The sequence below is a fragment of the Rhinichthys klamathensis genome, unplaced genomic scaffold (assembly GCF_029890125.1).
Source record: "Rhinichthys klamathensis goyatoka isolate OS25496 unplaced genomic scaffold, OSU_Roscu_1.1 h1tg000114l_1, whole genome shotgun sequence".
Taxonomy (NCBI): domain Eukaryota; kingdom Metazoa; phylum Chordata; class Actinopteri; order Cypriniformes; family Leuciscidae; genus Rhinichthys; species Rhinichthys klamathensis.
In genome coordinates, this window is record NW_026606651.1 from 3115805 (window position 1) to 3130000 (window position 14196).

Below are 14196 nucleotides of genomic sequence, written 5' to 3' on the forward strand. Positions count from 1 at the left end.
TGCTCCAGAATTCCCGCGAGATCTAGTCGTGCACCAGACTCGGGGTAACCGTGCGATGCACATGTGTCTGAACGATACCGCCAGAGCCCTGGCACCTCACCATCACAGCTGTCTGCCTTGTTAATGTATTATACAGATGTTTCACTATCAAATCTGTGTGTATTGTAGAATAACTCAAGTAGGAAGTAGAAGCAGGCAGCGGCTCATGGGGATACAGCGCATTTGTTGAAGAACGTGGAATGGGAAAGTTTCACAATGGCTAGTCAGTAAGTTGAACACAACCCAAGGGTCTATTCAAACACGTCTGTGTCTACACTGGAAGTGGCCGACATTGCGACAACTTGAGGTCGTCTACACTGGAAGCGTTCACAGACCAGTCAGCTGCAAGCTTGAGACTGCACTCGAGCAAGTGGTAAAACGACAATAAAACCAGCTGAAAAGAATCGTTCTTTTTAAAAGAGATTGGTCATAAAATTGATTTTGCGTGTGATTAATATTATACTTAATTTTCCATATGTTAGTATTCTTATGGTTAAATTAATGATTACAATTAGTACATTAGACCAGAAACATCTCGAGCTGGCTTTGATATATAACGGTCAGAAGTTATTTAAACATGAACAGAATACAATTTATTGATTTGAAATAAAAAATCACATCATTTTCGATGTGGCTGGAGTAGTCGGATATAGAAGTGGAGAAACGGGGCATCCGCTTCGAGTGCTTGCAGTGTAGACAGCTCTGATCATTATAAGCGGAGCAACTTAGTTGTGTCGTGTTGCCACATGCCAAACATGATGTAGATACTGTGTTAAACATCTTAAAGATCCAAATAGTTTAGTCTGGCTGCACACACACACACTCTCTGATTGTTCAATTCATGTTCAGTTGTAGTAATACACAGGTTTCTATGTTTCGTGTATAAGAAGACCAAATAATATAGACCATAGAACCATATTTTGGTCGAATAGGCCTAGATGTAGTGCGTCTCTCATCACAGTGAGTCATGTCATCCTGGATTCTAGAGGTTTACGATTTAACCGACCAAAGAGTAAAATTAACCAAAACCAATCCAGCATTATAGGCAATACGTTTTGTTATGCCTAAATTGTCATATTTAATTTGTTTTAACCTGTGAATTCATTCTTTCTATCTGTTTTAACACATTTTAACCCTCGTGTGTTTCATGGCTTCATAAGCTGTGGAAATACTACTTCTAAACTAACTGCTAAAAAAAAATCTGACACCATAAATAGTTGATTTTAAGCTATTTGTCTGTCGTTTTTTTTTAGTAAATGCATTATGAAAAAAAACATTGCTCAACGTTTTCGGAGCCGTGTCTCCTTTGTCTCTTTAAATCGTTGTGAATGTCTTTCTTTGTGCTTAACACTACCATGATAGTCAAATCTGTATCAAGTGCAGATACCCAAATCACTTTATATCTCGTTCACACATAATTTGGAAAATCTCACATTTCACCCCTAAGTCAAAAGAAAAGATATATATATGTGTATGTATGTATGTATGTGTGTGTACCTGATTGTCCCTAGGTTGTGAGGACCAAATGATCCCACAAGGATAGTACTACCAGTAAATTTTTTGAACTAGTGAGACTTTTTTTTTTTGGTCCCCATGAGAAAAATCATACTAAGTGATGTTTTTTTTTCAATGTAAAAATGCAGAAAGTTTTTTTTTTTTTTTTTTTTTGTGGTATATAGGTTTAGGAGTATGGGATAGAGTATGCAGTTTGTACAGTATAAAATTATTATGTCGATGGAAAGTCCTCATAATTGTACACGTGCTTGTTTATATGATTTATGATGACAAAATTTTGTAGAACGACATTACACTGGTATAACAACGTAAATGTGGTTTATGAGGACATTTCCTGAGTCCTCGTAATTAAAATGGCTTAAAAAACGTGAAACAATGTTTTTTTTAAATGTAAAAATGCAAAGCTTTCTGTGATGGGTTTAGGGTTAGGGGATAGAATATACAGTTTGTACAGTATAAAAACCATTATGCCTATGGAATGTCCTCATATAATGACAGGTGCGTGTGTATGTGTGCGCGTGTGCGTAAAAATATATTTACTAATATATAATATTTGTACTTAATTTATTTTTAAAATGATATGTAATTATATTTTTCATAAAATGAAGAAAATTAGGCCTTCATTTTTAGGACCATAAATAATTCTCATAATACTTAATGATTATTTGCGTGTTTTACAATTACTGTATTACAGTACTTTTATACAATATTAAAAAAAAATCAATGTACAATTAAGACTTTTCTTCTGGTTGTGGGGTGAAATATGACTGACATATTACATACAGATTTTGTGAATTCATAACAGTTCACACGAATCTGATTGTCCATGATTGATGCAAAGCAAGAAACTTCTCTATACTCTCTCCATCTCTATACTCTCTCCTTCTCATCTGCTTTTCTGCAGAATTCGGTCTCTGCTATACGTTCTGTTCCTGCTACTCTTCATCGGCCGTTGTTTCTTCGCTTTCGCATGTGGTTTGGCAACCACATTCTACAATCTATAATTATATTTTTTAACATGATATGAATGAAAGCGTACCTGTACCTGTGTATCACTACCTCGCATTGCATTGTGGATTGTGTGTTTCAGGTAGACTGTTTTTTTTTTAAGATTGGACGGTGTCAGAGTAGCATTGTGTCGCTGACATGCATGTGTTCAATTCAGTCAGCAGAGTATTGTTTAAATGACTATGCTGCTTTGCAAAGGACCCAGAATGTCCTTTTGTAATTAGAAAACACTTGTTTTTATGCAAATAAGTTTCTAACATGAGTTTTAATATGTACAGATTAAATTTCGTATTGCTGACTTTATCAGAAAACAACAGCTGCATTGTCTGGTAATGAATTGCTTACTCCAAACGTAGTGCTCAACGGGCCATATTGACAAAAGTACATCTCAGAGTCAATTGCACTGTTATATAATATAATGGAAATGGGAAGATTTGGGGCCGGTCGCATAAACCGTTCAGACTAGTCAGTCACAAAGTAAGGCTGCCCCTTGACTCAACGCTAGTTGGACATACCAGTACTTAAAGGGATAGTTCATCCAAAAATGAAAATTCTGTCAGTAATTACTCGCCCTCATGTTGTTCCAACCCCGTAAGACTTTCGTTCATCTTCGGAACACAAATTAAGATATTTTTGATTAAATCTGAGAGCTGGATCACTCCTCCATAGGCTTCTTAAGGGATCGAAACTGGCCGGACCAAAAGTTATGAAAGACATCGTTAAAATAGTCAGAGTGACTACAGTGGCTCAATCTTAAGTTTATCAAGCGACGAGAATACTTTTTGTGCACTAAAAACAAACAAAAATAACGACTTTATTCAACTATTCATTTCCTTCTCTGTTGGCCTCGAGATTTCACGTAGTGGAACTGCGCAACGGTTCTGTGTTGGACGTCACACGTAGGCTCACTATTGGCCCACGCTGGTCATGTGTGTGATGCGTGTGACGTGGAACCTAGAAGCGTTGCGTAGTTTCACTACGTGAAATCTCGAGGCCAACAGAGAAGGAAATTAATAGTTGAATAAAGTCGTTATTTTTGTTTGTTTTTGCGCACAAAAAGTATTCTCGTCGCTTGATAAACTTAAGATTGAGCCACTGTAGTCACTTGGACTATTTTAACGATGTCTTTCATAACTTTTGGGCCGGCCAGTTTCGATCCCTTAAGAAGCCTATGGAGGAGTGATCCAGCTCTCAGATTTAATCAAAAATATCTTAATTTGTGTTGCGAAGATGAACGAAAGTCTTACGGGGTTGGAACAACATGAGGGAGAGTAATTACTGACAGAATTTTCATTTTTGGGTGAACTATCCCTTTAAGACACAGTCTGAACATAAGGGCTATGTTAATGCAACTGGCCCCTGATCCTGAAGCTGTGCACTTGGAGATGCTTTGTACATACTGGCCCTAAACTGCACCACTTTGCTTTATAGTCACAAATGTAACCCTTCTGAGGTCCCTCAAAGTTCAGCTGATGAATGTATGTCCTCTCTCTCTCTATACTGTTGTTGCTCTGAGACGTATAAGTGCACTGTAAACCCCTGGGCTTTACCCTCAGCTAGTTTAACCACTCCAACACGGCTTTCTCATCAAATTTTCCTGTTACTTTGCATATGCATATTAAATTATATTATCAACTGTATTTTTGATCTTTTTAGAGGGGAAAAATAAAGTTAATAGTTAAATCCACCAAGTATTTTTGGTTCTTTGTTATGGGTATATTAAACAAAATATAATAAATATTGTCCACACAATATTAATATCATAATGATTTATATTGCATGCAAAACTTTTCTGTTACTTAGTTCTTAAATAAGTTCATTTCATTCTGGAAAGCATTCATATTTTACATCAAAACCTTCTGCTAAATGAATACATGTAAATGTACTATGGTTCTGATAGATTAACAACACTTAAAAAGCATCTTAAAAAAATGTACCATGGTATTACTGAAAAACTATGACTATTTTTAGAAATCATATCACCTAAAGGATTATTAGGAACACCTGTTCAATTTCTCATTAATGCAATTATCTAATCAACCAATCACATGGCAGTTGCTTCAATGCATTTAGGGGTGTGGTCCTGGTCAAGACAATCTCCTGAACTCCAAACTGAATGTCAGAATGGGAAAGAAAGGTGATTTAAGCAATTTTGCTGATTTAACCACTCATCTCCTCCACTACAAATAGGAAAAAGAGGCTACAATTTGCAAGAGCTCACCAAAATTGGACAGTTGAAGACTGGAAAAATGTTGCCTGGTCTGATGAGTCTTGATATCTGTTGAGACATTCAGATGGTAGAGTCAGAATTTGGTGTAAACAGAATGAGAACATGGATCCATCATGCCTTGTTACCACTGTGCAGGCTGGTGGTGGTGGTGTAATGGTGTGGGGGATGTTTTCTTGGCACACTTTAGGCCCCTTAGTGCCAATTGGGCATCGTTTAAATGCCACGGCCTACCTGAGCATTGTTTCTGACCATGTCCATCCCTTTATGGCCACCATGTACCCATCCTCTGATGGCTACTTCCAGCAGGATAATGCACCATGTCACAAAACTCGAATCATTTCAAATTGGTTTCTTGAACATGACAATGAGTTCACTGTACTAAAATGGCCCCCACAGTCACCAGATCTCAACCCAATAGAGCATCTTTGGGATGTGGTGGAACGGGAGCTTCGTGCCTTGGATGTGCATCCCACAAATCTCCATCAACTGCAAGATGCTATCCTATCAATATGGGCCAACATTTCTAAAGAATGCTTTCAGCACCTTGTTGAATCAATGCCACGTAGAATTAAGGCAGTTCTGAAGGCGAAAGGGGGTCAAACACAGTATTAGTATGGTGTTCCTAATAATCCTTTAGGTGAGTGTATATAATATATATATATATATATATATATATATATATATATATATATATATATATATATATATATATATATATATATATATTATACGGTATATCCCTTAAAACAATGATAATTAATAAGTCAATAATTCATGACTCATGATTTTCACTTTTTACCATAAATTTAATACAGTAATTATATACAATATTAAAAATTAGATATCAGAAAATGACTGTAATACAATAATCTTATATTTAAAACATAAATATATCATTAAGAATTTGTAATATTATTTAATGTTCTATGTAGGCCTATGTGAATTATGTAATAATTTAATGTTTTGCAGTATGGTAATTATAATGAAGTATAAAGCAAATATTAAACACTTTAAGTGATGGTAAAATTAGGATATATGGTATCAATATTGTTTGATACAGTATATAGTACTTGCATTTATCACCCAATTTATAGCCAATTATTTTCAATCACTTATGCTTGCACTATATTCATAAGTCAATGAATAAAACCTCCTGCTAACTGGATATATTTAAATGTCTATAGTAAGTCTGACAAGCAACACTTCAAAAGTGCCATGGTAGGTCTACTCTGTCATAAGGTATATTTTAAAGTATACCATAAGATTACCATCTGATTCCACAACCATGCTACCACCACAATACTTTTTTTTAAAGTAAAGATTTAGTACCAAAAAGTATGTTTTAGGATATGGTATTCTACATGTACTATACTATGGGAGTTCCATGGTATTCTGGGAAGTACCTTGCAGTAGGCATACCATAAATACCATGGTACATGAATTTCAATCCCATGCATCACTGACTGTGCCATTGTATTGGCACAGTATTGTAGACTTATTCTAAACATTTTAGGTTTGCACGTCAAATAACTTTGACTGATGAATAGAATACATTGCACTTCAAAACCTACAATTCACTGACTTCCAACCATCTTAGTCACGCAAATTTCAGACATGAATGACAGACAGACCTGGCAAACTAGTGAAGAGTTTGAAAGCATCTCGTGCGCGTGACGTCACCGCCCACGTCAGCACCTTGCGGAAATACCGCTGCGAGAGGACAGGTCGATCGGAACCAGTACTCGAGATGTTTTCATACTCCAATAGAGAGTTTCAAATCTAAATTTACGCATCATTATCTACTCACGCCACTAGTTGAGTTAGTGCACTTGATCTCCCATCCGGTGCCGGTTCCGGTTAATAGGCGCAACGGGAAAAAGAGGGACAAAATGTCCCTGTTCCAATCAGCCCTCGATTTCCTGGCCGGGCCCGGCGGATCCGTCGGCGCCGCAAGCCGGGATCAGAACGACTTCGTCGGGCAGGTGGTGGAGCTCGGAGAGCTCAAGCTCCGGATCAAACGAGTCATTGCGGAAGGTAAAAGAATCAATCAAAATAGCATTAGGCTAGTCATGCTAACCTGGGTTTATGTTACTAACATGTATTTTATTTAAAACAGCTGTGAATTTGACTGTATAATGTACATAATGTATTATTATTCACACATATAAACATTGACCTTAGTGTATATGTGTTTATTTGGGAATTTAGCGTAATGAAAATTGACTTAAACTCGCTGGCTAAGTTGTTAGCAAGTCACTTGTGATGCACCTGACATGAACCCATATATTTCATATGCTAGTAACGTTAAGTCTGTGTGCTCTTGAGGCATTCAGACATAACGTTATGCTTACACTCTTTCATTGCACATCTATATAATTTGCCACGCCAACAATAGATCATATTTATGTTCTATATGTTGATCTGTAACGTTATATTTTAACTTCTCTTATATATATATATATATATATGTGTGTGTGTGTGTGTGTGTGCAGACTGCACCATGGGTATTTCATGCTACTCCGTGGTGATTCAAAGAGTACTTTGATATATGTTCACTCATAATAACGTGATGATTCAAAGAGTGCTTTGATACATGTTCATAATAACATGACCTGACCGTGGTATGTTTTGTTAGTGGTCTCTCATCCCTTTAAAAAAGTACTATGATAGCACCATGGTATCACTATTTAGTGCTGTGACGCATTGAAATTTACAATGGTACTGAATTTCACAAATTTACATCATATTCAAAGTACTATGGTACCTTTTCCAATAAAGTCTCATGTGTGTCAGATGACACATTTTATAAGAATGCTGTTCTCTTCCGTATCTGTTTGAAAGACACATACATGCAAAATAATGTCAAAATGCCCACCTTTGCAAATGTGTTTGTAATGTCATAAACACAGTCACTTATGGCTTACGTGAAAATGAACAATTGAGGGAAAAAATGGATGCATATCATTATATTTGGTCTTAAAGTGACAGCAGCTCAATATTCCTGCTGCTATTCCATTAATGTTAATCATCTTAAAAATCAAACAACAAAATACAAAGAGAAAATCACTTTTGTAGCTTTAACAAATATTCATTATATTTATGCAGTGAATTTATACAGTTTACATTTGATTATACAATTTCTGTACCTGAATACTTTAAGAGTTACCTCAAAAACATAAAGCACTGTTTATTTAATTTGTTTTATTGTGTTGTGTTTATCTATTTTATTTGTATTTATGATTAATTCTTTCCAAATAGAGCTGTTCAAGTCATCTGGTGAAATTACAGGAAATATTGCAGGAAAACAAGAAATTGCAATGTCAGTTGTTTTGTTTCCAATATCGTGCAGCCCTAACGTATATAAGCTTTTCATAATGTCAGTCTATATTGTGTAAGAACTGTATAAAAGTATACAATATCGTTCAAAGGTTTGGGACTGGATCCATTTGTATGTTTCTGATAGAAGTCTCTTATGCTCACCAAGGCTGCATTTATTTGATAAAATACAGTAAAGCAGGAATATTGTAAAATATCATTACAATATTCTATATTATATTTGAATGTTTTAAAATGTAATTTATTCCTGCGATCAAAATGAAATTTCAGCGTCATTACTCCAGTCTTCAGTGTCACATGATCCTTCAGAAATCAGTCTAAATAGAAACCGTTATGCATTTTTTCTGAATTCTTTGATGAATAGGAGGTCTGTTTTGACAAGGAAATCTTTGTAAGAGGACAAATGTCTCGGCTGTCACGTTTAATCAAATTAATGTGCCCTTGCTGAATAAAAGTATTAATATTTTTGTTGTAAAAAGTGCACATTGTTGTACTACATTATTTGATATATGTTCATATTTTGACATTATATTCATATAGCCATGTTCATATATTGATTGTTGTGTATTTTGCTCAGACCATTTGAAATCTGTTGGATTATGGCAGTGAGATCAGTGTATGTCCATAAACCCTCACAGGTGTGTTGATATCTACAGGCCTTTAATGGAAACAGAGGGCATTCTGGGTAAACAGGAATGATTTACATGGTGGTGGTGAGGCGTAGTGGTTCGAGGTCCAGGCTGGTAAACTGAAAGTTGGACTGTGTAATGACTCCACTACTTGTTGCTTTGGATGAAAGCATCATTTTTAATGACAAAGTATCCGACTCAGTATTGTTTGCACAGTTGCACCACGTTCGTTGTATCGCATGACATTTCTGGACTGTAAATGTTGGCGGGAATTTGTTTCCAGAAAAGGCTTTCTTTTAAAAACGAAATGTTTGGGCTCACTATACTTCATATTTACCTGAGGTGTCTTTGCTCTACATCTGTTAGTGTGTTTTGCACCGTTCTTTTGCAAATGCGTGGTGCGTGTGAATGTCAGGGCACTGTAAGGTGAAACTCGAAAGCTTCTTTTGATTCGTGCAGCCTGACTCAGGCCTCCGCTGGTATTCATTTACCCGTTGCCATGGTTACAGGTCGTTTTGGTCACTTGAGGATTGTTTCACAAGTGTTCATAAATACCTGTCATTGTCACTTTTGTTCATGTAAAGACACACACCTCTGTGCGTTGTTGACCTGAAACAGTCAGTCAACATCTGACATACTTTTAATGTTTTATTATTGTTCATTTTAATAATCAGTCAGGTACATTCTCATATTTCTATAATTGTTTTTGGAGTGGAACAACAGAATTCTTGTAAGATGTGAAAAGGACATTTTTTTTTTTTTTTTTATGTCTTCATGCATAAATTAATTGAAAGCCCTTTTTACTTTCTTAATACATGTTCCTGGTCATTAATGCATGCATATTTATATCCACCTTTATATCCCCACCAGGGACTCAGCTAAACACCTTTGACCTAAAATATTTACTTGAAGTACCCTCTGAATTGATTATCTAATATTTAATTAATTTAAAGACACATTTCGATGTGTCTTTATTCTTGGTTCTCTGATGTCAGTTAATGTTTGCATTATAATGCAGGGAAATAAATACGATACTCTATATTTTTTTCAGTAAGTTTCGTTTTAATTATTTTTGTGGTCACTCTTTAGTTTGGGAACACATTCACTATTAACTAGGGCTGGACGATTTTGGCTAAAATCATAATCGCGATTAATCGAACAAGTTACCTCGATTACGATTATTTAAAAAAAAATCTTTCTCATGTCACTGGCAAGGCTTATACTGTAAATATGTTCTCGGTTATTTTTTTTAATGAAAGAATGCATAATCCTATCTTTGTGATTCTAAAATAAGGAGAAACACAGATAGCTTTTAATGCTTATTTATTAAATATTTCAAACAATTGAATCAAACAAAGCATACAATGCTTGAAATAAAAACGTCTTATAAAAAAGTAATTAAGTTTTAATGTAAAAAGAAAGTTTCCTAAAAATGTAGAAAATAGGTTTTTTTGTAAACAAAATAAATTATTGTAAATATTGCCATCTTAAAAGTAAAACTTGTATAAAAAAAAAAAAAAATCCTTTTCATATTGTGTAGCATTTGTAAATGCTTGTGTTATCGAAACCTGTTTTGTGGAGTGGAGGCACTTGTTGCTGGGCGTTTGTCAGTCTCTCTCTTTTTTCGCGTGTTTCTTTGGGACAAGCGGCTCCTGTTGCGGAGTTGACTCAGTGTTTGAGTTCCCTTTCACACAGATTCCGGAAAATACACGGATAAAGTGACCTGGGATTTGACCCGGGTTCGTTTGACTTAAGCCCCTTTCACACAGCGCTTTGAACCCGGCAAATTGCCAGAGTGCCTTCTGTGTGAACGCGACCCGGGATTGATGCCGGGATCGATGCCGGGTTGGGGACCTAGTAACATTGCCGTGTAAAGACCCGGAACGCGCGCTGTGTGAACAAAAGCCAGAACCAATGCCGTATAAAGGGTGTGTCATAGTGATGATTCACGAGCCTTTGCAATGACGTAGTTATCGTGCGACTCAGTTACTCTAGAAGAAAGTTTGTGTTCGTCATCGATACAAGAAAAATTTTGGAGAGATGTTGAAAACTATATAAGACTTTTACTGGACAAACTTTAACATTGAGGGGAAAAGATGTGTTTATTTACTTTGTAGATGGTGGAACAGATAAGGATTTTTCTTTTTTGTCCAATTGTTTTTAGTCTTAGGAAAATTCCATATTCATAAGAAGAAATGGGCAGAGTCCAAACTAAATTTTGAACACCTTTTAGCAGAGCTAAAACAATATCACACCACTGTAAGAGGTCTTAAAAATAGAAAGGCTATTAAGACCGATCTTGTACTCTCTAAATATGTTTAATTTGCATCCTTTTATGTAATTTGGTCTTGTTTTATTTTTTATTTTATTTATTTTATGGTTATTGTTTGTTTTGTATGTCTGTTTTAGTAGTGTATTTTGTGTATCAACCCTGGCATAAACAGATGTTGTTGTATTATATTGTTAATACTGAATAATAATAATAAAAAAAAGAGAAAAAAATAAAAACGATACAAGAAAGAACGAAAAAATGTCTGCAAACTGGACTGAAGTAGAGACCCGTCACATCCAACGTCACGCGTCTTTCCGGAACATACACGGGTTGTGTGTGAACGCGCTCTCTGATTCCGGCAAATCACTGGCAGTGTGAATGAAGCAAAATCAAACGAACCCGGGTCAAATCCCGGGTCATTTTATCCGTGTATTTTCCGGAATCTCTGTGTGAAAGGAGCTTTTGGTTCATTCACACTGCCAGTGATTTTCCGGAATCAGAGAGTGCGTTCACTAGGGGTGTAACGATACACAAAACTGACGGTTCGGTTTCCCCACGGTTTTGACGTCTCGGTTCGGTTCGGTTCGGTTTAGAAAGCTAAAATTGCTCTTTTTTTTTCTTCTTTTTTTAAACAGTGGTTTAACGAAAAAATTGTCTTTGTCTTTAAATTAATTCAATTACAATTAAACGTTTCACAAGGATTAAAAAAAAATCTTCTAAATCTGTAACCTATATAGGGAGCCGCACATTACTATAACATTAAAGGATGTAGCCTAGACTTTTAACCTAAATTCAGATGCTATTTATTTTTTAGATATAATAATCAACACACAACACATTGTATGAAAACATGTAAACTGAACATAAGGCAGTTTTTGCATTAACTTGTGTTTTTACTCTAATTTGTTATTGAAATATAATACTTTACACAGTGGTCATTTTCATGAAAGATATTTTAAACATACATTAAATAATCAAGATATCATTAACAGGTTAAGTAAAATATAATATATAGGCTAACATGGTGCATTTATTTAGTGCAAGAGTTCATTTATAGGAACCAAAGTTGTGGACACTGAATCACTTGCCTGTTGAGGTAAATATAATGCTAGTGACAAGCTATGCTGTTTTATTGACGTCTTTCCGCTGCTGAAACACTGATTGAGCGATTACACGAGTTATGATGCCTTTCAGTAAGTATACTGCATCTTTCAACATACCTTCAGGTGTCCATTCTGTAACTGAGGAAGAGATGATCGCGTTTACCCGCGCGCCGCGCTGCCATTTGAATTAAGGAGCTTAATAGGCCTACAGCGATCTGTCACGCCAAATCAAAGAGCGCCAAAACGCCATTTATTGTTTGAATTTCGTGATCAAATAGACAGAATTTGAAAGATTACATCTTGCTTATTATCGAAAGTAACAAAACACGGAGGTGGTTATTTGGTGTTAATGGTGGTTAGGCTACAAAACTGAATTCGTTGTGTACTGTACACAAGACATGAGGTCCATTGAGCCGGGCGGGGCCGGGGTAGCAGGGGGCGGGGAGGGGCGTGTTCGGTACGCAATGAGAGTATCGCGATTCGAATCGTGTGTTCTGTATCGCGTTTTTTCGGTTCGGTTCGAATATCGTTACACCCCTAGCGTTCACACACAACCTGCAAAGACATGTGACGTGTCTCAGCGGCGTATATAGTTTGCGTGATTGCGAACACGCTTGTGTATTTTTTTCTCTTTGATTCGATCATAAACTAGTGCATTACGTACCGTTTCACGCTGGCGAACGATCCCGGCTTAAGCGCCATCATTACGACACGGCATTGATTACGGCTTTTGTTCACACAGCGCGCGTTCCGGGACTGAACACGGCAATGTTACTAGGTCCCCAACCTGGCATCAATCCCGGGTCGTGTTTGCGTTCACACAGAAGGTGTTTGTTCGGGCAATTTCCCGGGATTAACGCGCTGTGTGAAAGGGGCTCATGTTGCTTCAATTTAGTCGCAGACTGGACGGGGCGGAGTTACGTGACTACATAATAAGAAACTAGATAATATTGAAAATTAGTCCCCAAACTAAAGTGTTACCATTTATATTTTAAAGTTTTTATTCTAATTTTACTTTTATATAAATGTAGCTTTTCACCAATCCATGTAAGCTATTGGTTAAAGGGGTCATATAATGGTACATGCACTTTTACAAGTTGATTGTACTGAAATGTGTGTTGGCAGTGCCTGTACACAACCATCATAAAATGATAAAAATCCATCCAGTGTTTTGTTTTAATCTCCTTATGTTTTCCCCTGCCTCAAATCGAGCCGTTCGAGCCTGTGACGTCACAAGCTCGCACGCCCCTCCCACGATTGTTGATTGACAGCAGCGTTTCAACACAGACCCGCCCTCGCTCGTGAGCGAGCTGTCAATCATAGTACGCGCGGACCGGCGCGGTCATTGTTGATATGCTGGAGCACTGTCTATGAGCAGAATGGCGTCTAAGCGATTGTGATGTTCTGTTCTTGGGTGTAATAACGAACACAGCAGTCATTTTAATGTTCCTAAATCCGAACCGCTGAAGACGCAGTGGCTGAGTTTGTTTTCAAAGGGAATATTCCCCACGAGCAACGTCAATGCTCTCATATTTGCGCGAATCATTTCACACACCAGACTGCTTTATAAACGAGCGTCAGTATAAAGCTGGTTTTGCTAAGAAGCTGCTCCTGGACCGGTACCAACTATTCGTGTTCCTGCTGAACCTCCAAAATAACTGAAGTGAGTGTAATGTTTTATTAACCTTTAATATTTATATTAATCTTTGCAAATCGCTAGCTGCGCGCTTCACAATGAATGCGTCTAAGGTTTACACTCAGGGTACATTACGGCATGTTTTCTATGTACGACGTTCTCAATATAATTCATAATCCCACGTCTATAATGAACAACGCGTTATGGTTATTGTGTTACAAACGGTGTTCGCACAGAACAGAGAGGCGGGGTGAGCAAAGCTCATTATCATTTAAAGTCATATGCACTGAAATGGCGTGCTGAAAACAGCTGTTTTTGACCAGGTAAAATAAGTGTTTCCTTACAATACTAATGAGAATTTTTAATTAAAGTATATTACAAAGTTTTAATTTAGACTCTAAAGAATCATATTAGCTTGTACAAAAATG

General features: G+C 36.6%; 1 protein-coding gene across 4 annotated transcripts in view; it reads left to right on the forward strand.

The window, feature by feature from the left end:
• Positions 1–6468: 6468 nt before the first annotated feature.
• The window catches only part of gak (cyclin G associated kinase), a 51984-nt gene continuing 44256 nt past the window's right edge, over positions 6469–14196 (forward strand). For 3 of the 4 annotated variants that reach the window (XM_056254789.1, XM_056254790.1, XM_056254791.1), the window contains exon 1: positions 6470–6826. In XM_056254789.1, coding sequence (XP_056110764.1) covers positions 6682–6826 — 145 coding nt within the window. In that variant the 5' untranslated portion in view covers positions 6470–6681. Of the gene's footprint in view, positions 6827–14196 lie in introns of all 4 variants that reach the window. The other variant, XM_056254792.1, reaches the window with a different exon arrangement.